Below are 25164 nucleotides of genomic sequence, written 5' to 3' on the forward strand. Positions count from 1 at the left end.
CACACACACAGAGAGAGCAGCCTCTCTGTGCTCTGTACCCAACAGCTGGTGAAGTCCCGCCACACCCACACACACACACACACACACACACACACACACACACTCTCTCTCTCCAATACTGTACCACCACAACCCCTCTCACTCCCTGTAAGCCTTACCGTCTCCTTTTCTCTTTCTTTCTCTCCTCTGCCCCTTCTTTCTCTCCCCTGCCCCTCGTTCTCTCCCCTGAACCCTGTGTCTCTCTTTCCATCCCCTCTCCCTCTCTCTCAGACGTCTCAGGGAGTTCAGCCGAAGCGTTTTAAAACCCTGCCAGAACTGGTCCTGCTGTACTTGCAGCCCAGCCAGGGGCTAGTGACCACACTACTCTACACTGTAGACAGAGAGGAGACCGCAGCAGAGGAGAGGGACTACTCAGGTAGATGCACGCACACACGCATGTATACACACACACACGCACACATACACTCAAACAAACACACACAAAGTCAAGTTCAAAGTCCTTTATTGTCACATACTCTGCGAGCAGAGCAGTGAGATGCTTACTTCACACAGGGCCTCAACAGTGTGAACATATACAATATGCGATAAAGTTAATAAATGCTAATAATACACCCTAACTAAATGACACAATAGAAATAGAAATACTGATTATTAGCAATAGATTAACAATATTAACATTAACAATATATACTCACCAGCCACCTGTTCAACTGCTCGTTAACGCAAATATCTAATCAGTCAATCACATGGCAGCAACTCAATGCATTTAGGCATGTAGACATGGTGAAGACGACCTGCTGAAGTTCAAACCGAGCATCAGAATGGGGAAGAAAGGTGATTTAAGTGACTTTGAACGTGGCATGGTTGTTGGTGCCAGACAGGCTGGTCTGAGTATTTCAGAAACTGCTGATCTACCGGGATTTTCACACACAACCATCTCTAGGGTTTACAGAGAATGGTCCGAAAAAGAGAAAATATCCAGTGAGCGACAGTTCTCTGGGCGAAAATGCCTTGTTGATGCCAGAGGTCAGAGGAGAATGGCCAGACTGGTTCGAGATGATAGAAAGGCAACAGTAACTCAAATAACCACTCATTACAACCAAGGTATGCAGAAGACTATCTCTGTACGCACAACACGTCGAACCTTGAAGCAGATGGGCTACAGCAGCAGAAGACCACACCGGGTGCCACTCTTGTCAGCTAAAAACAGGAAAGTGAGGCTACAATTCGCACGGGCTCACCAAAATTGGACAATAGAAGATTGGAAAAGCGTTGCCTGGTCTGATGAGTCTCGATTTCTGCTGCGACATTCAGATAGGTAGGGTCAGAATTTGGCGTAAACAACATGAAAGCATGGATCCATCCTGCCTTGTATCAACGGTTCAGGCTGGTGGTGGTGGTGGTATAATGGTGTCGGGGATATTTTCTTGGCACACTTTGGGCCCCTTAGTAACAATTGAGCATCGTTTAAACGCCACAGCCTACCTGACTATTGTTGCTGACCATGTCCATCCCTTTATGACCACAGTGTACCCATCTTCTGATGGCTACTTCCAGCAGGATAACGCGCCATGTCACAAAGCTCAAATCATCTCAAACTGGTTTCTTGAACATGACAATGAGTTCACTGTACTCCAATGGCCTCCAGTCACCAGATCTCAATCCAATAGAGCACCTTTGGGATGTGGTGGAATGGGAGATTCGCATCATGTGCAGCCGACAAATCTGCAGCAACTGCATGATGCTGTCATGTCAATATGGACCAAAATCTCTGAGGAATGTTTCCAGCACCTTGTTGAATCTATGCCACAAAGAATTAAGGCAGCTCTGAAGGAAAAAGGGGGTCCAACCCGGTACTAGCAAGGTGTACCTTAAAAAGTGGCCGGTGAGTGTCAGGCTTGGTGGAAGTGGGCAGTGGAAAGTATGTATAAGCATATAAATATGTCTATCGGTATTGCAAAATAATCCGAGAAATAGCAACAGTATAAATCATGAAAAGTCAATAGCTGTGTGTGTGTGTGATTGAGTGTCAGTGGTCATAGGGGTATCTGATCGTTCAACAGTCTTGTGGCAGTGAAGTAGAAGCTGTCACAGAACCTTTTGATCCCAGGCTGGGCGCTCCAGTGATGGACTGTGCAGTCTTCACCACCTTCTGTAGAGACTCACGGTCCTGAGTGGTGCAATTGCCATACCAGGCGGTGATGCAGCCAGACTGGATCTATAGTTGGTGAGGATCTTAGGTGCCATGCCAAATTTCCTCAGCTGCCTGAGGGAAGAAGAGACGCTGGTGTGCCTCCTTGATAACTTCGTCAATGTGTAGGAACCATTTCAGTTGGTCAGTAGTGTGTATGTCAAGGCACTTGAAGCTACTGACCCTCTCCACCTCAGCTCCCTTTTTGTGAATAGACACACAGACATGCACATACATACATACACACACACACACACACACACACACACACAGTTGTAACTCTCGCGATTGGTCAGTTGTTAACCTGCTCTATATCTCTCATTGATAGATGGGGAGGATGAGAAGCCACCCCTCCCTCCTCGCTCCGCCTCCACCTCCACACCTACAAGCCCTGATACAGACAAGTAAGACACACACACAATTACACCTGCATGCTCTCTCTTTCTCTCCCCCTCTTACTGAGATAGGAAGACCACATCCTGTTCAAAGCCACACAGCTCAGAGAGGATGCAGTTTTTTTGCTGTGTGTGTGTGTATGATGTTGCAGTGTTGAGTTTACTCAATGAGTCAGCAGTCTGCTCTAGACTAGAAGCTTCCCTGTCTCAGTGAAGCTGATCTACTTTAAAGGCCAATTCTCACACATCCTAGTCAAACTGTTCTGGATTGCTAGTCATGCTTTGTGTGGGTCAGTCCCAAGGATGGCCTTAATAGCAGAGATCAGTTTGATCAAATGGAAATCATTTGTATTTTTACAGCATTTGTAATTCTTACTGTACAATAGTAAGCAATGGTATTATGTTTATTAGTTGACCTTGTATAAAGTGTTACCTAATGTTTTCCCCCTCCTCTATCATTAGCATCCCGGCGGCTAACGGGCTAAGCACCATTTCCCATGAGTATCTAAAGGGAAGCTACGCTCTGGACCTGGAGGCTGTTAAACAAGGAGCCAGCTCTCTGCCTCACCTCAACAAAACACTAGTGTCCTCCTGTAAACACCTCAATGGGTGAGACACACACACACACTCTCATATATACAGTGCCCTCCATAAGTATTAGAATGAGGGAGCATTTTCTCTTATTTTAGCTCTATACTCCAACAGTTTGAAATAAAACAGGTTAAAGTAGAGATTCTCAGCTTTAATTTAAGGCATGCCGGGGGGGGCGCGAGCGAGCGAGCACGACCGCGAGAGAGAAAAAAAAAAGGCGGAATGCGGAACCAGCGTGCGGAACTTTTGTTTTGTGGAACCGGACGCTATTTTCAGTTCCGCCTCCCTTAGTTACTGTTGCTAGGCGGGCTCTTTAAAGACCTGTCAAACTAGCCGGCAAACTGTGTGGCGCTTTCTGAGTGGAAAAATGGAGAAGTATTTGACAGGGGTGAAAAGAAAAATAACTGATAATGACGCAAACAGGTGTGAGGGCACCGTTATCCAAAAAACCAAGGCAAGAAAATATGACGAAGCTTATCTTGCTCTTGGCTTCACATCGACTGTGGTGGGAGGTGAGGAGAGACCCCTGTATGTCTTATGTCTGAAAGCTCTCGCAGCCGACAGTATGAAACCAAACAAATTAAAAAGACACACAGAGACATTACACCCCAGTCACGTCAAGAAGCCACTCGACTTCTTCAAAAGAAAACTTGCAGAATACCGTAAGCAGGAAAATAGCATGGTAAAAGCTACATCGGTGAACAGCAAGGCCCAGATGGTATCATACCAGGTAGCATACAGAATTGCCAAGTGTAAGAAAACCACACACAATCGCTGAGGAGCTCATACTCCCTGCTGCTCTTGATATGGTGTCCACTATGATTGATGAGACGAGCGCCGCAAAATTGAAGGCAATCCCTCTGTCCAATGACACAGTTGCAAGACGTATATGCGACATTTCAGAGGATCTCGAAGAACAACTCGCAGAGAAGCTAAAAGACACGTTTCGCATTACAAGTCGACGAGGCTACTGACGGTAATAAAGACTGTTAGTTTATTTCCTATGTTCGCTATGTCAACTCCGAGTCACTGAGTGAAGATCTACTGTTTTGCAAGTATGTCAAAAGCAGAGCCACAGCCGATGAGCTCTTTGGGATTCTTGACAGTTACCTGACAGAACACGGACTGAAATGGGAGAACTGTGTGGGCTTTTGCTCGGATGGCGCACAGACCAATTTCAATTTAATCAAAACCCGACCCCTAAAAGCTTGCATGTTCTCTGCACTTTGCGAGGAGATGGGAGCTGGACACTCCACTGTACTGTTTCACAGTGAGGCCAGGTGGCTCTCTCGGGGTAAAGTGCTGTCGCGAGTCTTTGAACTCAGAGAGGAGATTCGGGTGTTTTTGGAGGAGAACATGCAGGAGTCTGCAAGCAAGTTCAGTGACGAACAGTTTCTGATGAAACTGGCCTACCTCAGTGATGTGTTTGGAAAGCTGAATGAATTAAATCTGCAGCTTCACTGATTTCAATACATTTCATGAGACCCATTTCATGACTCTTTTGTTGGGGCGAGGGGGGCCCCCCAAAAAATATTTCCTCCAAAGGGGGGCCTGACAGAAGAAGTTTGAGAACCACTGATTTAATGTTAAAGGTTCATCATTTGTGCAGGCATAAGAGAGATGTCAATGTCTAGTATTGATTCTAGCCTTTACGTTTTCCTTTGGAGTCTGCTATTGGTGTCTGTCAACATGAAGACCAAAGAGTTGCCACTGCAAATCAAGGAAGCCATTATTGGGCTGAGAAATCAGAAAGAAATGATCATAAACATATCCAAAAATGTAGGCTTGCTAACAACAGTTTGGAACATCATCCAAGAGAGGTGGTGAGCTCAGCAATTGCAAACAGCCTGGTAGGCCAAAGAAGACAGTAGATGTACTACAGTAGATGACTGAAGAATGCTCAACATAATTAAGAAAAACCCCAAAACAACTGTCCCACAGATTAGGAACAGGAGGTAGGTGTGAATGTGTCAGAGATTACCATCGACAGAAGACTTCACCAGCAGAACTACAGTGCCTATAGAAAGTCATCATACCCCTGTGAAATCTTTACCTTTTGTCACATTACACCCTGGAAATTAAAATAAATCAAATCTTACTTTTTTGAGCTGTATGTACACATTATAACCCTCATCATCAAAGTGAAAATAAAAATGTAAAAGATTCTGGACAATTCTTAAAAATTTATTAGTGAAATACCTGGTTTGGTTAAGTGATTAGCCCCTAAGACTATACCATTATAAACTTGCTCAGGTGCAACCAATCAACTTCCAGATCAAACACCAGGCTAATTGCCCCCCACCTGACATCAATTGTAGTGGTTTTGATTACTTCAGAATAAAACCAGCTGTTTCTTGAGGATTCCACTACTAGAAGTGCATGGTTCTGCAAAGAATTCACCATGGTTGGAAAAGTACTTTCAAAAGGCCTCCGGGATAAAGTTGTAGGAAGGCACAAGTTAGGTGAAGGCTACAAAAAGATTTCGAAGGCTTTAGCTATCCCTCTGAGTACCGTTCAGAGCATCATTAAGAAGTGGAAGGCGTATGGCACCACCAACACCTTGCCTAGATCAGGTCATCCGTCCAAACTGGATGACCGAGCCAGGAGGACATTGATCAGAGAAGCTACCAAGAGGCCAAAGGCAACTTTGAAGGACTTACAAGTCTTTATGGTTGGGACTGGTCTGTCTGTGCATGTGACAACAATCTCAAAAGCTTTACACAATGCTGGCCTGTATGGCAGGGTAGCAAGAAAGAAGCCTTTTCTGAAAAAGTGCCACACTCAGTCTCATTTGTGCTATGCAAAAACACACCTGGAAGATTCTGTTGCCATGTGGAAAAAGGTTTTATGGTCAGACGAGACTAAGATTGAACTTTTTGACCTGAACTCCAAGTGCTATGTTTGGCGAAAACCAAACACAGCACACCACCCAAAACACACCATACCTACTGTGAAGCATGGTGGTGGCAACATTGTGTTGTGGGGATGTTTCTCTTCAGCGAGGACTGGGCAATTGGTCAGGATTGAAGGGAAAATGGATGCTGCCAAGTACACCCAAATTCTTGAGGACAACCTGCGTCCCTCTGCTAGACAGCTGAAGATAGGCAGGTCATTCACCTTCCAACACGACAACGATCCTAAACATACCACCAAAAGAACAACGCAGTGGCTTAAGGATAGAAAGGTGAATGTCCTTGAGTGGCCAAGTCAGAGCCCTGACTTAAATCCATTGCTGCTCACCACGGAATTTGACTGAACTCGAACAATTCTGCAAGGAAGAATGGGCAAATATTCTCCAATCTAGGTGTGCAAAGCTAGTAGAGACATATCCAAACAGATTGATGGCTGTAATTGCAGCAAAAGGTGGCTCTACAAAATATTAAATCAGGAGACTGATGACTTTTCCAACCCTGTTATTCTTGTTTTTCATTTTTTTATAAATTTTTAGAACTGTCGCCTTTTTTTTCATTAGTTTGATGTTGTATGGCTAAATTTGTACATAAAGCTGGAAAAAGTTTTTTTTTAATGGGTTTTGATTTCAGGCTGTACGACAAATATAGTAGCTATTTCAAAGGGGTATGATGACTTTCTATAGGCACTGTACATAGGCAACACTAGTTGGCAACAGAAACCACATGGCCAGATTACAGTTAGCTAAAAGTACCTAAAAGAGCCTGCAGAATATTGGAAAAGGGTATTCTGGACAGATGAGACAAAGATCAACATGTACCAGAGTGATGGCAAGTGTAAAGTGTGGAGAAAAAAAGGAACTGTTCAAAAACCCTGGCATAACATCTCATCTGTGAAATATGGTGGAGGGGGTGTTATGACTTGGGCGTGTATGGCTGCCACATCACTGATGATGTAACTGCTGATAAATGAAAACTGCTGACAGCAGAATGAATTCTGAAGTGTACACAAACATCTTGTCTGCAGAAGTACGAGCAAATGCTTCCAATCTCATTGGACAGTACTTCATCATACAGCAAGACAATGACCCAAAACATAATGCCATAGCAACTAGGTCGTTTTTCAGGGCCAAAAAGTGGCAAAGTCAATTTCCAGATTTAAATACAATTGAACATGCATTTCATTTGCAAAAGACCTCAAAACAAACAACTCAAGATGGCTGCAGTACAGACCTGGCATAATCATCAGAGAATATACCCAGCACATGCACAGGATTGTCAACCGAATACTAAACATTGAGTGCTTTATTTGGACATTATATGGTTTTCTACAATAATTTTGGAGCTGTGAAATAGGGGGCAGTATGTTTAAAAAATGTTGTACTCTAATCTGAAAGAAATGAATTAAAACTGAAAAACTCTAGTTTGACCCCATAGTAGTCTGATTTCAAATCCAAACTGTTGGAGTATAGAGCTTCAAGAAGACAAAATGCTTCCTCTTTCTAATATTTGTGAAGGGCAGTGTGTGTGTGTGTATATGTATATATGTATATATATATATATATATATGTATATGTGTGTGTGTGTGTGTGTGTGTGTGTATATACAGTATATATTTGTGTACAAACACTTACCCACATCAAAACAAACCTAACCCCCCCCCCCCTCTCTCTCTGCAGGGAGGTGGATAAGGTTCTCTCTGGACTGGAGATCCTGTCTAAAGTATTTGACCAGCAGAGTGCCTTCATGGTGTCCAAGATGATCCAGCAGGTGTGTGTGTGTGCGTGTGTGCGTGCGTGCGTGCGTGCCTACTAACCTTTCAACCTATTGAGCTGTACAGGGCACTCCAGCTGAAGCTTTGATGTGAATTACATGAAACAGCATTAGTTAAGATATAGATGTCAAAAACTGTATCCCAGACACAGACCTAAAGAGATGGCAACTTCGGTTTGAAATAGTGTGTGTTCAGCATGTGTCTGTGTATTCAGGAAGAAACCAAGGTGCGGCATGTCTAAGTTTCCTGTGTTTCCCAGAGTCATACTGTACATTTCACCCCAACAGCTGTCTCCTGTACACACACATACACACACACTATTCCTGAGTGCACAGAGGGCCATGAGGAAAGAGCTCTTTTGTCTCTAAAAGAGAAACAAAATAGTTCCTGGAGACAGCTGGACTAGAGAGTCACGCTGTTATCAAACACACACACACACACACACACACTCTGAATGTTGAGCAGACATTGTGTGTGTGTGTGTGTGTGTGTGTGTGTGTGTGTGTGTGTGTGTGTGTGTGTGTGTGTGTGTGTTTAACTGTCCTCTCCTGCAGTCTGTGAATCAGGGGGGAGATCAGGAGTTGGAGAATCTAGTTACCAAGCTGGCCATTCTCAAAGATCTCCTGTCCTCTATCGAGAAGAAGGTAAGTGCATACAGTATAGACACAGACACATGCGCACGTGCACCCACAGCTATTCATTCATGCATGTGTTTAGTTAACCCCCTCCCTGTGATGGATAATCTACCATGAGGTGGTGGGCAGTGGCTTTTAGCCCAGCAAGAGTGCTCTGAGCTGGGGGAGAGAGCGAGAGAGTGTCCTCTCTGTCTGGGTCCTGGAGCTAAACAACACATGCAAGGGCTGGTGTTACACCAAACACTGTGGTTGTGCAAGTTTCTTATCTCTAATGTTATTTCTCACTCTCTTTCTCTCCCTTTCCAAAACTCTCTCTCCCCACTCTCAAGGCTCTGAAGGCTCTTCAGGACATGAGTTTGTCCTCTCCCTCTCCTCTTCCTCTCTCCACCCGCCACAGCAAAGCCATTCCCATCCAGGCATTCGAGGTACACACACACACATCCTTCTCATTGATCCAGTTTGAAACTAAACCATGTAGATACAGTTTGCAATGCAATAGAGCAGGGGTGCCCAATACGTCGATTACGATCGCCCGGTCGATCGCGAGAGTAGTGCGGGTCGATCGCGTGACATTTTTTACGACGGACATTTGTGCTTCAGCACGGTACGAGGCAATTGAGCCAGTGTGAGTGCGCCACTTGATTGACGTACAATGCGGCCAGTCTGAGATCGCTTCACTTCTACGGGTCACGTGTCACCATGCATTCACATGTATATATTTCGCAATATATATTTAGCATTTTTTAATGTAGGTAGATCATTTTGACCTGGTCATTTTGAAAGTAGCTTGCAAGCCGAAAAAGTGTGGGCACCCCTGCAATAGAGCAATGGTTCTCAAAGTGCGGCCTGCGGGCCAATGGCGGTCCTCTGAAACGTTTCTGTCGGCCCGCGATGAGTTAAGGTGACATGATGAAATGCATGCGTTATATTTTAATCATCCATCACACAGTGCTGTACTTTTAAGAAGGGTAAAACTGTCATTGTTAATTTGACAGTTTAGCCTAAACTGTCAAATTAGGAATGACAGCTGGTAGAATGTTGCTAAGCTACTGGTTGCATGGCAACTAAACATCTTGCGATGACGCGGGAAATTACAATCTGTTTCTGTCAACTATACATTAGCTAGCGACTTTAGTCATTGCCATTTTTGCGAGATCGAAAGTTAGTTAGATTCAAGATTATTTATTTGTCACGTGCATACAAGTATACAGTGAAGTCAAAGAGGCTTAACTGCCCAGCAGTCAGTGTTCACAAATCAAGCAAAATCCGACGAAGCTGTAACACAGGCTAGAAACGTGGTAGCTCAAGAAACTGCCAGGCGGATCAAGCCGTTCAGTGACGGAGAATTCGTGCAAGACTGCGTGTTGAAAGTGGCTGACATTGTATGTCCTGAACAAAAAAGTTCCGTGACATAACTTTGTCGAATGACACGACGAATCGAAGATCTGGCCATGATCCCATTCGAAGTAAGAAAGGTATGTTGATGCAGTAACAAATTCATAATCAATGTGACTTAATGAATAGCCTGTTGATGACAGGCAATAATAGCCTAATAATAACAATAATAATGATGATGATGAATACTATATTATTAAGAATAGATTAAAAGTTTGATTAATCTTAAAATGAACTCATTTCTATTTCCATTAGCCTACTTCTACGAGATTGCCATCCCAGTGGTTAAAAATTGTATTATAGTTAGTCTGTGTGTCTATGTTTGCAGGGCACTTTTGAGACAACCAAATGTTTTCATGAATCTTAAACTGACCTCTTGAACGACTCTTGTAAAGACGTTTTTGTGATCACTGGTATGTATGATTGGTTAAGGTTAGCTAATAAAGAGATGATTTGTTTTGGAATTATTTTGTGTTCCATTTCTTTTGGTCAGCCCTCAATCCAATGTTGGGTCCCTAAATTGGCTTTCAGTCATCAAAACATTGAGAACCCCTGCAATAGAGTGCTTGGAAACCTCTCCTAGTATGTCCTAGTCCTGCCACTGAGGCCTCCTGGTGGTGAAACAGTGTTGTTTAACACTACGTGCTATAGTTTATTGAGACATTATGAACTATACTGAATATGACAAGGCTGACGTGTGTGTGTGTGTGTAACCCCTCTCTATTCCAGGTGAAGTTGGATGTGTATTTGGCTGACCTGACTAAGATAGGGAAGAGTCAGAAGCACACCTTGTCTGTGGATGTGGAGGGAGGAAGACTAGTGGTGATGAAGAAGATGAAGGACAACCAGGAGGACTGGAACACTTTCACACATGACAAAAGTGAGAACACACACACACACATCACAGACTTGAACACAGTCACTCACAACAAGAGTAAGAGCCGAGGTCGACATCAGGGGGATTCAGGCCGAGTTAGTGGAGTATTATTCTCTTATCATATCATTCACACTCTGCAAACTGGACCTCATTCATCAATATGTTATTCAATAATGTCCAAATTGGTTCTTAAGACTCATACACAAAACCGACGTGTGATTCATGAAACATGCAGAGATCCAATTTTGTTCTTACCCGCTTGTGTATATTTACATTTTTATATACCCCATAATGTCAAAGTGATTTTTTTTTTTTTTTTAAATGTGTACAAATTCATTCAAAATGAAAAGCTTAAATGTCTTGAGTCAATAAGTATTCACCCCCTTTGCTATGACACTCCTAAATGCAAAAATGCAAACATATCTTCAACAAGTCACTCAATAGGTTGAAGTGCAAGGATAATAGTTCATGTGATTTCGGAATGAAATTACTAAAGCGCCTGCTAAAGGTCAAAAATGTAAAAACAATCTAAATTAAATGTATTTTAAAGTCTGTTTGTAACACAACCAAAAGTGGAAAAAGTCCAGGGGGGTGAATACTTACTTAAGACACTGTATGCACAGCTTAAGAGCAAATCCATGCGTACAGTACGCACAATTGATCAATGAGCCTCGCTGATCTCTCTCTCTCTCTCTCTCTCTCAGTCCGTCAACTGATTAAGTCTCAGCGTGTACAAAATAAACTAGGGATTGTGTTTGAGAAGGAGAAGGACAAGAGTCAGAGGAAAGACTTTATCTTCGCAAGTGCCAAGGTACAAACACACACAAGCATACACATATTGAGTTTGTAGTCAGTAATGCATATCAATCACATGAGCTGAAAGACTTCCAGGACCATGGTTTTGTGTGTGACCATCAACCCAGACTAAGACCACATCTATTGGAAGAAAAACATTACTAGATCTCATGCTGGCATATGCATCTACAGTATATTCAAAATTATATAGAAATAATTAAATTTATGTAATGAATGAGATGTTTTACATATTGACAAAATCTGCAAAGGTTATCTTACATACACACACATACAGTACAGTTTTTGTTTCTAAATGTGATGTCTGTGTTATTTCAGAAGCGAGAGGCCTTTTGCCAGTTGCTACAATTGATGAAGAACAAACATTCCAACCAGGATGAGCCAGACATGATCTCCATCTTCATAGGCACATGGAACATGGGTTAGACACACACACACACACACACACACACACCTTTTATCCCCTTCCAACACACATACGCCTATTCCTCAGCAGCCACATGTCTGTTTAGTTTTTCCTATAAGCTCTGTACCTGTCCCCAAGGAAGTGGGTTCATGGTCTGTATTGTTTTTCCTATAGGCTCTGTACCTGCCCCCAAGGGAGTGGGTTCATGGGTATTGTGTCGAGGTTTGGGGAAGACTCTTGATGAGATGACTGTGACCATCCCTCACGACTTGTATGTCTTCGGAACGCAGGAGAACTCTGTCTGTGACCGTGAGTGGGTCGAGACACTCCGCACTGCACTGAGAGACCAGACCGAAATGGAATACAAACCGGTGAGAGAGAGAGACAGAGGGGGAGAGGGCTGAGAGATGGGAATGAAAGAAGGAGAGGGAAGGATGTTGTTTTCTCCTTGTTCTTTGTTCTCTTGGGTTCTAGATTGCGGTGCAGACTCTATGGAACATTAAGATTGCTGTGCTGGTGAAACCGGAACATGAGAACCGCATAAGCCATGTTGGAGTATCCAGTGTTAAAACAGGAATCGCTAACACACTGGGTAAAACCACACACATGCAGAATGTTTTTTTACATACATACAGTTGTGGTCAGAAGTTTACATACACTTGTAAAGAACATGTATGTCATGGCAGTCTTGAGTTTCCAATCATTTCTTCAACTCATTTTTCTATGATGGATTGATTGGAGCACATACTTCTTTGTCACAAAAAACATTTATGAAGTTTGGTTCTTTTATGAATTTATTATGGGTCTTCTGAAAATGTGACAAAATCTGCTGGGTGAAAACTATACATACATACATACATACATACATACTCTGACCACAACTGTACATACACACACACAACATCTGTTACATCCTGGTTAAGACCACAGGAGACTGTAGGTCCACAAACTCTTAGTCTCTGTTATTTACTATGGATATTGTCATTTTGTTGTTTCTTGTTTCTAGGTAACAAAGGGGCAGTAGGCGTGTCTTTTATGTTTAATGGAACGTCATTCGGCTTTGTGAACTGCCACTTGACGTCAGGCAATGAGAAGATTGCCAGGTACGCACACTCACACACGCATGCAAATCAAGTCTTGTTTTTGCTGATGAGCCTTTGACCTGGACTGGGTTTACCTCCCTGTCTTTCCCTGTAGGAGGAACCAGAACTATCTGGACATTCTGCGGCTCCTGTCTCTGGGAGACAAACAACTCAGCTCCTTCGACATCTCCTTACGCTTCACACACCTCTTCTGGCTGGGAGACCTCAACTACAGACTAGACATGGACATACAGGTACACACACACACACACACACACTGGACGTGGACATCAACGTTACGGTATTATATATATATATATATATATATATATATATATATATATATATATAACACACACTCACTGAACACTTTATTAGGAACACCTGTGCACCTTTTCATTGTGGAGATGGTGTAATGGTGTGGGGAATGTTTTCTTGGCACACTTTGAGCCTGTTAATACCAATCAATCATCACTTGAATGCCACAGCCTATTTGAGTATTGTTGCTGACCATGTGCATCCCTTCATGGCCATAATTTACCCATCTTCTAATGGCTACTTCCAGCATGATAATGCACCATGTCACAAAGCAGAATTTGTCTCAAAATGGTTTCATGAACAAGACAATGAGTTCAGTGTTCTTCAGTGGCCTTCCCAGTCACCGGATCTAAATCCAATAGAACACCTTTGGGATGTGGTAGAACAGGAGATTCGCAGCTTGAAAGTGCATCACGCAATTTCTGCAGATTTTTCAAGTGCAATCATGTCATCATGGACCAGAATCTCAAAGGAATTTTTCCAAGATCTTGTGGATTCAATGCCTCGAAGAATTGAGGCTGTTTTGAGAGCAAAGGGAGGCCCTACCCAGTATTAGTATAGTGTTCCTTATAAAGTGCTCAGTGAGTGTATGTCATAATACCCCCCCCCCCTCTCTCTCTCTCTTCCTCAGGAGATTCTGAACTACATCAACAGGAAGGAGTTTGATCCTCTGCTGAAAGTGGATCAGCTCAACCTGGAGAGAGAGAAGAACAAGGTGTTCCTACGCTTTGGTCAGTAACACCCTTCTGTACCGTCATCAACTTACAGTGCCCTGCGTAAGTAATGGGACACAGGGTTCTCCCCAGGATTTTTGAACAGCGTGGCACTGGATTGCATTATGAAAACCCAACTCGCGTTTATTCATGTAAAAATGCGCAAAAAATACAGAACATCATAACGCTTTCACTTTCAGTTTTGTTTTTAACAACAATGTATTTGGCGATCAAAGATATTTACTCTATCATTACTAAATATATAGTTTAATTTGCCTTGAAATGTTTACATAGCAAAGTTCACAGCATGGCGCAGCGCCACTCATTATTTGGGGAAATCCCTGGGGCAGTGAAGCATGTCTTCTTCTTTTGGCTTCATCACTCCAAACATTTGGATTTGAAATCAAACAATTGCTGTGAGGTTAAGGTAGACATTCTCGGGGCGCTTGGTGGCGTAGCACACTAATGCGCATGCCACGTAATCGCAAGGTTCCTGGTTCGATTCCGACCCTCGACATATCTTGCATGTCATCCCTCCTCTCTCTCCCATCCTTCCTGTCAATCTCTACTGTCTCTATCCCAATAAAGCAGAAATGCTCTAAAAACATATTTTAAAAAAAGTAGACATCAGTAGACTAAAACAAACAACAACTGAAGATGGCTGCAGTACAGATCTGGCAGAGCATCACCAGAGAAGATGCCGAGTGTCTGGTGGGGTCAATGGGTCGCAGAATTCAGGCAGTTCTTGCATGCAAAGGATTGTTGACCAAATACGAAACAGAGTGCTTAATTCGGACATTTGATAAATCTGTTCCATCACTTTGGTACCCTCAAACAGGGGGGCTGTGCATAAGTGTTGTAATTTCTGAATGGTGAAACCAATATGTACACAAATAAAAGTGGTGAATCTTTACTTTAACCTCATAGTAATTGTTTGATTTCAAATCCATACTTTTGGAGTGTAGATTAAAAACTATTCACTGTCCCATTACCTACGCAGGGCACTGTATTTTTCCAAGGGGATAAATTCAGTTGCATATGTTACTGTGTTATCAGATGGTGTTCCTTGTTCTGATGTCTGTCTGTGTCTGTCCATCAATCCATCCAGCGGAGGAGGAGATCTCTTACCCACCCACCTATCGTTATGAGCGTGGCTCCAGGGACACATACGTGTGGCAGAAACAGAAAGCCACAGGGGTACGTACACACACACACACACACAAACACACACAATACCATCTCTCTTCTACTCTCATCCCCCCTCATCTCTCTCTCTTAGATGAGGACTAACGTTCCGTCATGGTGTGACCGGATCCTGTGGAAGTCTTACCCTGAGACTCACATCGTCTGTAACTCTTATGGTGAGGCCTATCACACACTACTGCAGTAGCATGCCCAGACATGGAGTAGCACAGTTAAATGTAGTAGCATTCACAGGACTATGGTTGTGAACAGGTTTTCTCAGTTTAGAATAGTACAGGTGAAAGGGGTCCTGTCTGAGACTGTCCTAGGAGGGTGTCCCATTGGGCTTGAGGAATTTGTTACTTTGCCATGATACATTTAACAGAACTGTATTTCTACTCTTGTCCCTCCCTGTGGTATCCTGTGTAGTCCACAGCCAAATGTTGAGTCAGAGAGAAGATAATGTACATGGTTTTAAATAAAGACACTGATGAGCTGAGTCTAATGTTCAAGTTTAAAATAGATGGGTTTAATTATGTGATTTTCGCTTCTACTGAAACAATGAAGGAGGGAGGGCCATTTGTTGTGCTCTTGCCCGGAAAAGGAGAGTGAGGAACCGGCTGCCGGTGCTAGTGCCAGTGCAGGGTGCATTATCCTTTTTCATAGTGCCAGCCACTAAAAGAAAATCTATTAAGGGTAAAGTTCAGATTCAACAATTCTGTAATCAGTACAAATTCAATGTCACCAGGGATATTGCCTGATCAATTAAGGCCCTAGAGACTGATATTGTGGAAGTCCAGGCTTGGTTGAGACCACAGGAGATCCAAACTAAGGCAAAATAAGCCGCATTGGTGGACCTGCTGGGTATCAGAGCACAGGGGGCATTGGTGGACCTGCTGGGTATCAGAGCACAGGGGGCATTGGTGAGATCCAGGTTTCAGAGTGTCTCTTAAATGGATGCCCCATCCACATTTTTCTTCAGTTTGGAGAAAAAGAACGGCCAGAGTAGGATTATTCACTACCTTCGCACAGCTCCTGGACAGGAGCTCATTGGGCTGAAAAAGCTACCGCTCAGTTGCAGTAGGGCGGTCCTCCCCCTACTGCCTAAAAAGGGTGACCTTAGGGAGGTTAGGAACTGGAGGCCGGTGGCCTTACTGTGTACCAATTACAAAATCCTGTCCAAGGCTTTGGCCAATAAGCTGAGGGAGGTTTTAGGTCAGGTCATGCATACGGATCAGTCCTACTGTGTCCCTGGCAGGTCAATTGGGGATAATATATCCCTTGTTCAAGACTTTTTGGACACTCTAGGGCCATTGAATTAAATACGGGGCTGATTTCAATTGATCATTAAAAGGAGTTTGATTGAACACCAATATTTATGGCGCACTTTTGAGGCGTTTGGTTTCAACCCTGGTTTTATCGCCGTGGTCAGGGTGCTCTATGGTGACAATAAAAGAGTTCTCACCCTTTCAAGTGTGTAGATGTATTAGGCAGGAGTGCTCACTATCAGGAATGTTATATACTATCGCTATTGAACCCCTACTACAACGTATTCAAGCTAAACTTGAAGGGGTTTACCTCTCACAAGGGATTCGCCTGTCTTCCTCTCAGCTTACGCTGATGATGTGTTAATTATAGTGAAAAGCAAGATAGAGGCTGACAGTTTGAGTTTGATTGTTAGTCAGTTTGGGGGAATCTCCTCTGCAAGGGTAAACTGGGCTAAGCTGTGCAGTACAGGTGGGGGGGGGGGGGGGGGGGGCTGCTATCTCCCGTCACTGTCAGGGGGTCTGAGGTGGAGTAAGGGAGGTTGAAAGTACCTTGGAGTGTACCTAGGGAATGAGGTGACAATGCAGAAGAATTGGGAGGGGGTTCTTGAGATGGTTCAGGGACAGCTGGGGAGGTGGCGATGGTTACTATCCTGCATGTCATATAGAGGGCGCACTCTTATTGTCAACAACTTGGTTGCCACTGCCCTGTGGCATCGCCTGTCATGCTTGGAGCCACCTTCAGGCCTTCTTGTGAGGGTGCATGCTGCCATTGTAGATTTTTTCAGGGGCAGATGTCACTTGGTTCTACAAAGTGTTCTCTATTTACCAAAAGAGGAAGGGGACAGGGTCTTGTGCACCTGGCCAGTAGGGCTGCTGCTTTCCATCTCCAGTTCATTCAGCGGTTGCTTTATGGGTCAGAGGATGTGGTCTGGAGCAGGGTGGCAGGTCTTATACTGCGGCAGATGGGAAGGTCTAGAGCAGGCACTCTTTATAATAGACAGCAATAGACTCCCTAACACTACAACTGCAACCACCAGGTGTTTGACACCAGTGCTCCTTTCCCCCGACTGGGGATCACGCCCAACATGCATCAAACCGCACTGGACAACTGCTTGCTTTGGGAGGATTGGAGAGGGTGGGGCTGGATGGGATAACAGGGAAGGTGTTGTATAGGGATAGTGTTAAGGTGCTGAACAAAGACACTATAAATCACCATTAACAAAGGGCACTGGTGACATGCAACGGAGGGTGTTGCATGGCATCATTGCTGTGAATGCTTTTGTTTCAATACTAAACCCAGGTGTTGGAAAGGAATGTTCAATGTACAGGGCCATGATGTAAGGAATGTTTTTAAGGGGTTGGTGAAAACAACGATCAAACTGGACTTTGCTTTTTTCATGGCGGTAAAGGATCTTCCAGGGTTTGAGGAGAAGTGGGGCTGTAGGGGAGCTGTGTGCTGTGGTAGAGGGAGAACTTTTATTTGTAGATGTGATTCGTTTTGTTTCTTTTTTCAGTGTGTGGCAGATAGATGTTTTGTTTTTCTGAGAAGGCAAGGCGTGCCGCCATGTAGCGATGTAAAATTCACTTAGTTTAAAGATTTGTTAAACTCAAAATCTCTCCTCCCTCTCTCCCTTCCTCCAGGCTGTACCGATGATATTGTGACCAGTGACCACTCCCCTGTGTTTGCTACATTTGAGGTGGGAGTGACATCCCAGTTTGTGTCCAAGAAAGGTATGGCTGATAACCATCAGAGATCATAACAGGGGTTGGAATGTGAAATGCTTTTGATGAAGTCATAATTTCTGCTTTTGATAGTTTTGGTCAATGGCAATAAAACAAATCCTTATCAAGTATTGTTTTATGGCAATAAAGTATGAATTGTGTGGAATTGAGTTGAAGTCTAACTCTCTCTCCCTGTCCCTCCTTACCACCCCCCCCCCCTTCCCACACACACACACACACACACACACACACACACACTCCGTCTCTCCAGGTCTACCTAAGTCTTCAGAACAGGCGTATATAGAGTTTGAGAGCATTGAGGCCATTGTGAAGACAGCCAGCAGGACCAAGTTCTTTATCGAGTTCTACTCCCCCTGCCTGGAGGGTGAGACATACACACACACATACACACACACACACACACATACACACACACACACACACACATACACCCACTCACACACTCATCCATCAACTTCTATTTCACATTTGCAGGCCCATAATAGTTCAAGGGAAGGCTCTTGTGTGATTTCTACAGTGGGGTAATCAACATTTATCAGAAGAGGAAATAGGCTATATTTCATAACGAGGTTATCTGAAAATAATTTCAGCTACACTTCATAAAGGGATGCTATATTCTTGCAACATCAACAACAAATTGTTTTGGAGATATTATCCTGTCGTCACGGCGTTGGTGTAGTTTAGCCGTTAGACAGACTGAGATTTAAAATCAGTCTCTCTCTCTTTCTTCCTCTCTGTAGAGTTTAAGAAGAGTTATGAGAATGACAGCCAGAGCAGTGATAATGTGAACTTCCTGCGTGTGGGCTGGTCCAATAAGCAGCTGACCACCCTCAAGCCCCTCCTCTCTGAGATAGAGTACCTCCAGGACCAACACCTTCTGCTCACCGTTAAATCACTGGACGGATATGAGTCCTACGGTACGTGTGTGTGTGTGCGTGCGTTTAATGTCAGTGTACACCGTATCCCCTTCAAAGCTCTAGAAGCTCTGCAGCCACTCTGTGCAGTGTGTGTGTGCATACTGTCTCCAAGTCACTGGGTGTTATGACTGTTTGTGTGTGTTGTATTTCTACCCCCAGGAGAGTGTGTGCTGGCTCTGAAGTCAATGATAGGCAGCACGGCTCAACAGTTCCATACCTATCTCTCCCACCGAGGGGAGGAGACAGGCAACATCAGGGGGTCTATGAGGGTCCGCGTGCCTGCTGAAAGGATGGGCACTAGAGAGAGACTTTATGGTACTGTGTGTGTGTCTGTGTGTGTGTGCACACATGTACGTGAGTTGTTTGCGTATGTGGTTTTGTTTTGAATTTGTGTATTGATTGATTCCAGAGTGGATCAGTGTGGATAAAGATGAGACAGGTGGTCCGAAAGGCAGAGCCACTCTGCCCCCGCGCTCTGGACACGACTACGTCAAGTGAGTAACACAACACCCACAACCTAACACTGTTCTCCACGTCCTCTGTGTGGAATCTTCTGTGAGGGCAGAGGTGTTTAATGGGTTTAGTGTATTTGAAAGTGTTCCTTAGTATGTTACTAAGCATCTTCTTGGCATGTTGCTAATGTGTCCTACAGGCCATCCCTGACACGTAAACAAGTGGGGACGGAGCTGGGGAAGGTGAGCGAGGAGGGAGAGAGGAACAGCAAGGAGGAGACTACAGCCAGGTACACACACACTACAAGACACACACACACACTCTTTGCAGCCTGATTAGCATATACACATGCACTCTCTCTTGTCCTCTGTGTGTTTCAGGGCTAAGCAGGATTCAGCAGAGGGAGACCCATCTGTCTGCAAGAACAGCTACAATAACCCTGCTTACTACATCCTAGAGGGTGTTCCCAACCAATCAGCAGCTGCTCTGTCCCCCGAGCTCCTCCCCTCCCCCTCCTCCTGTCCACCCCAGGTCGGTAAAGTCCCTCCCTCAGCAGGGGCGAGAACCAAACCTCCTTCCGTGTCCTCTCACCAGCGCAGGCACACAGCTGGCCACCCTGTCCGGACCATCAGTGAGGAGGGGTCCTCAGAGGATGATGGGAGTGTGGGGGGAATGGGAGGGGCAGGGGCCGCACTGGGGGGAATTGGGGTTGGCACGCTAAACCGTCCCCCCCCTGACTTCCCCCCTCCCCCATTGCCTAAAGGAGCCCTGGAGATGACAGACTCTCCTTTCTCTAAACCTCGCCCACTCTACCCCGACCTGGCAGAGGTCAGGATCCCCTCCACTAATCCCAGTGCTGCGTTTGGCTTTGGGGAAGGGTTTAGGAGGGGAGGGGGAGGGGCTGGTGCGCTGGATGACCAATCGTGTTCAGTGCTGCAAATGGCGAAGACGCTGAGTGAGAGTGAGTTTCCCTCCCAGCCGCCTCGCGCTCCCTCTGCACCCCCCCATCTCAGGGCTCAGGGGTTAGGATTAGGGGATGCCTGTCGTACCTTCCCCCCTAGAGCTCCCATAACCGAGAGCATCGCAGAAGATCTGCCAGAGGAGGTGAGGACCTGTTTTATACTGAACAACACAGCCTTTGATACAGTGCTAAAATTACGAATGTTATATTTTTACTGTGTGTGTGTGTGTGTGTGTGTGTGTGTGTGTGGGCCTGCACGTGCGCGCATGCAGGCACTGTGGGGCAGTAGTAGCTCATCTCTTTCAGTGGGAGAGTCGTCTGTAGGAGAGTGGCTGCAGAGGCTGGGTCTGGAGAGATATGAGGAGGGACTGTTACACAATGGCTGGGATGACCTTGAGTTCCTCAGGTATGGAGACACACACACACACACACACACACACATACACAGAAACCGGATGTGGACTGTCAACCTCACAGATGTGGTAAAGAGTGAGACACTTGCTGGATTTGACCCAATTACGTTCTACCTTTAGTGACATCACAGAGGAGGACCTGGAGGAGGCGGGTATTCTAGACCCTGCCCACAAAGGAATCCTGCTGGAAAGTTTGAGACAGCAGCAGAAGTGAACCGGTCTATGCCAGGCTGAACCGCTCTATACTGGACTACACCAGCTGAACTGGGCTAAAATGTGCCAATTTATGCCAGACTGTGCCTTCTGAGAGAAATTGCACTCCATTTAAATTATATTCTCTTTTTTTAGATGTACTGTATGTTGTTGTAATGGTGACTGCCATAGTGACCATAGTAACGTCTTATTTAAATAGTTTAAACATTTCTGTTCTTCATCACTACATGCCTCTACCACCCCCCCACCCCCCCACCCCACACAGCCAGTGACATCATCAAGAAGCGATTGAGCTCTTGTTGGGTTACAGTTTGGGCCTTGCCCAGAGATCACACCGTAACACTTCTAGAACTTACCATTGTTATTACTGTTGTTAGTCATTATTATTATTATTATTATTATTATTATTATTATTATTATTATTATTATTATTATCTCCTATTAGTTGTTTATTGGTGTCTATATGTTTTATGTTGATAAAGATAAAGGGAATGGAGCGAACCAAACCAGCACTGTGAGACTTGAAACACTTTCCCTGTCTGACTGATCATGTTCTAAACTTGTTCTGATCCTATTCTGGACCTGTTGTTGTTATTGTTATTGTTGTTGTTGTTGTTATTGTCTGAATGCACGCTGGGGGCACATGAGCTGTAATGACTGACTCACTGGGTCCAATGCCCTCCCTCCTCAGTAGCACAAACTACAGTACCCAGCGTGCAGCTGAAGGTCAGTCCTGTAACTCAGTTTGGTTTCTTAATTCGGGTCCTGGAGATACCTGACCTGTCTGTTGGGTTGGTTCAGGCACAAAGTTGCAAAGCGTTTTGCAGTGGGGAAATTGGACAAATTCAGGAAGTGCCTTCCTCCTTTCAAAAGGTTTTCTAAACGTTTCCTTCGGTTTCATGCCAAAAGAACAGGCCCCAGAGTCAGGAAATGTATTAGTAGTGCATAAAATACAGCATATGATAAAGGTCCACAGGATCAATGTTGAGGAACCCTGATAGAGCACAGGCTGTTGGTCCCTCATTTCACCATCAGATGGTGCTGTTGTATAAACCTCAGTAGGAGCTCACTTTGCAACCACACAGGGGAAAACTGAAAACACACCAAGTCATGTAAAAAGACTGATTATTTTTTTTAACATTATACTTTGATTATGTTTTATATATATTTGTATGTTAATGTTCTTTAACTGTTTTAAAAATATATACTCTGTATTACACAAGGAGTGGAAAGGGTAGAAATGTAAGGCTGTTTTTCTTAAGGCCTTTCTGAAATGGTAATCACAGTGATTTAGCCTTTTCTCCAACTCCGGTATCCAGGTTAGCGACCAGCGACTTCAGTGCCAAGTTTGTTTCTCCTTTTTTAGGTGTTGAGGGAGAGGGTGTTGATTCACAAACTTATCCCCTTGGGCCTCCCTCTAGGTCTGTCCAACCCCAAACCCACCATCCTCTCTCTCCACTACACTTAGCTACTTCCATGCTGTGTAGTTTGTGTTGTACAGAATCTCACGTTGGGAGCTCCAGTGTAAATTTTGTGACTATGTTGTAACAGCCAAATATAACAGCCATAAACCATAATTCTAGTGTTAACCCAGGATCTGTCTCTTTACTCCATCTCTCTCTGTTGAAATAAACACAAGAAATAAAGCCTGTCAGATACTTTTATTGTTAATGTTCTCATTTAGATTCCCCTGGCTGTTTCTGTGTTAGGAAACAATGAAGTGTGTCCGTGCGTGCATGTTTCACTCATCTCCGAATGCTGTTTTCTGTTTCTCCTTCCTCAGACTTAGCCATTTGGGTTTCTAACACTACTATTGTTGTGTTTTAAGTTATTTTTTGTTGTTGAATTCATGTTTATCCGTCTTAGTAAATAAAAACGAATGTATAACTTCTGTATTGTCTATTTGTGATTTGTACTAATGATCTTGTGTTCTCAATGTTTTTCTTGTTCCTGGATGAGAGGGAGAATAATAATGAAATGACACCCCTTCCCTCTCCTTTACTAAATACTGTGTGAAACAAAACAGAATGTATGTGCAGGAAATCTTTAGAATAGTGTATATAGTGTATATACAAGCTCATACACACACACATACTGCAACAACCTCTTACAAACACACGCCATGATCCAGAAAAGGCAAAGAATGTTCTGAGAAGTTTCCATGACGATCATGATCACTGTTGCAGAATGCCATTCACTGTCTTACCACTGAGCATGAATGTACACTGCCATCATCCTTTCACTCTCCCTCTCTCTCTCTCTCTCTCTCACTTAGACAGACTCTTTCTCTCCCTCCCTCTTTCTCTCACACATACACACTTCTCTCTCTCTTCTCTCCCCCATCCCAGATCATATAGAGAGAAGGGAAAAAAACAGATCATATAGATTTTTGAGCAGTGCTTTTATAGTGTAGATTTATTAGATAGAATATTACAGTAGTGCTATAACCCTTCATTAGGTTGCTATGACCCTTCCCCCTGGCTATATTTAGGCAGGGTTTTGAGACAGACGATTTTTGTAATGAACAACACTGTAAAGCAATGTAAGAAAAAAGACACTACCTAATATTTATATTACTATTTACAAATAATTTTCAAGTCACAATATTTGATACATATCTGTTTAAAAAGACCTGGCTGCTGTTGTTGGTCACACACAAAAACTTGTTTATTGTTTTTACACCTTTATCTTGCAATAAATAACCCAACTTCAGAGGATAATGCGGAGCTGGACTCAATGAGGACAATAATTTTTACAATTACTGAGAGACAAAGGGAGACAGGGGAAGAGGTGTGGTAGAACTGTAGCCACTTGGGTAAGAGGTGTGTTATGACCGCTGGTCCAGTGTTCATACTGCAGTCAGAGAAAGTCCAACAGATCAGACACACACTGCCCATCAGAATAACCCAAAAACCCTCTATTAAACCCCTCCTGTATAGTAAGTAAGTAAGTAAGTAAGTAAGTAAGGGAGGAGGCACGAAGGAGGGGGGCAATTGCCAGAGTGGTGTGTGCATGAGGGGTAAATCGATATATGTGAAATGTTTGAGCTGGTATGGGTTTGATGCTTTGGGGGGGGAGGATGCTGACAGTCTGACAGTGGGAGCTGTGTCGGGGGGTCACTGACGGAATGAAGTGAGATTGTGTGTGTGTGTGTGTGTGTGTGTGTGTGTGTGAGAGAGAGAGAGAGAGAGAGACAGAGTGTTGTGGCGGGATCTGGTCTGGCTTAGGCAGGGCTAATTGGATTTGGGGTCCCCTCTCCTGCTCCTGGAATTTGGGGGTCCCTTCCCTTAAAGGAAGTTGTGCTTGCTGGTTTGGATTTGGACAGTTTGGATTTTGTCCCCCAGTTTCTCCTCTGGCCTTGGGAGATTCTGTATTTATCTTCACTCTACTGATTACCATTCGAATCAGAGAGACCTAGCATTAACCTTGCTGTTGGGACGACTAAGTGCATGACAGTGTCTACTAATGCGTTTAATACTTTTTTTGTGTGTGTGTGTTTGCATGTGTGTGTGTGTGTGTGTGTGTGTGTGTGTGTTTGCGTATGTGTGTGTGTGTGTGTGTATGTGTGTGTGTGTGTGTGTGTGTGTGTGTATGTGTGTGTGTGTTTGTGTGTGGGATTGAGTGTGTTTGTGGGATTGAGTGATTGAGTGAACACACTCAATCCCACACACACACACACACACACACACACACACACACACACACACACACACACACATACACACACACACACACACACACATACGCACACACACACACACACACACATACGCACACTACAACTGTCACTTGGAGAGTCTAGGTGGCAATAAATTAAAGGGGGTGTTAGTTTAAAAAGGGTAAGGGGTTATAGATATGTGTATAATGGAGAGGTCTGCTCTGTTTCTTTCATCTCCCTTGAATAGAGAACACAAC

General features: G+C 44.1%; 1 protein-coding gene across 1 annotated transcript in view; it reads left to right on the forward strand.

Moving 5' to 3' along the window:
• The window catches only part of inppl1a (inositol polyphosphate phosphatase-like 1a), a 32927-nt gene extending 9787 nt beyond the window's left edge, over nucleotides 1–23140 (forward strand). The window contains exons 3-27 of the mRNA XM_083695068.1: nucleotides 271–415; nucleotides 2520–2595; nucleotides 3049–3195; nucleotides 7766–7856; nucleotides 8415–8504; nucleotides 8825–8920; nucleotides 10620–10770; nucleotides 11472–11578; nucleotides 11899–12001; nucleotides 12161–12357; nucleotides 12461–12578; nucleotides 12993–13089; nucleotides 13184–13322; nucleotides 14018–14117; nucleotides 15208–15296; nucleotides 15379–15460; nucleotides 18191–18280; nucleotides 18543–18656; nucleotides 19033–19209; nucleotides 19369–19524; nucleotides 19619–19703; nucleotides 19862–19951; nucleotides 20043–20766; nucleotides 20896–21029; nucleotides 21157–23140. Coding sequence (XP_083551194.1) covers nucleotides 271–415; nucleotides 2520–2595; nucleotides 3049–3195; nucleotides 7766–7856; nucleotides 8415–8504; nucleotides 8825–8920; nucleotides 10620–10770; nucleotides 11472–11578; nucleotides 11899–12001; nucleotides 12161–12357; nucleotides 12461–12578; nucleotides 12993–13089; nucleotides 13184–13322; nucleotides 14018–14117; nucleotides 15208–15296; nucleotides 15379–15460; nucleotides 18191–18280; nucleotides 18543–18656; nucleotides 19033–19209; nucleotides 19369–19524; nucleotides 19619–19703; nucleotides 19862–19951; nucleotides 20043–20766; nucleotides 20896–21029; nucleotides 21157–21250 — 3492 coding nt within the window. The 3' untranslated portion in view covers nucleotides 21251–23140. The remainder of the gene's footprint in view (nucleotides 1–270; nucleotides 416–2519; nucleotides 2596–3048; nucleotides 3196–7765; nucleotides 7857–8414; nucleotides 8505–8824; nucleotides 8921–10619; nucleotides 10771–11471; nucleotides 11579–11898; nucleotides 12002–12160; nucleotides 12358–12460; nucleotides 12579–12992; nucleotides 13090–13183; nucleotides 13323–14017; nucleotides 14118–15207; nucleotides 15297–15378; nucleotides 15461–18190; nucleotides 18281–18542; nucleotides 18657–19032; nucleotides 19210–19368; nucleotides 19525–19618; nucleotides 19704–19861; nucleotides 19952–20042; nucleotides 20767–20895; nucleotides 21030–21156) is intronic.
• The last annotated feature ends 2024 nt before the right edge of the window (nucleotides 23141–25164 follow it).

This window comes from Argentina silus (assembly GCF_951799395.1).
Source record: "Argentina silus genome assembly, chromosome: X".
Classification (NCBI taxonomy): Eukaryota; Metazoa; Chordata; class Actinopteri; order Argentiniformes; family Argentinidae; genus Argentina; species Argentina silus.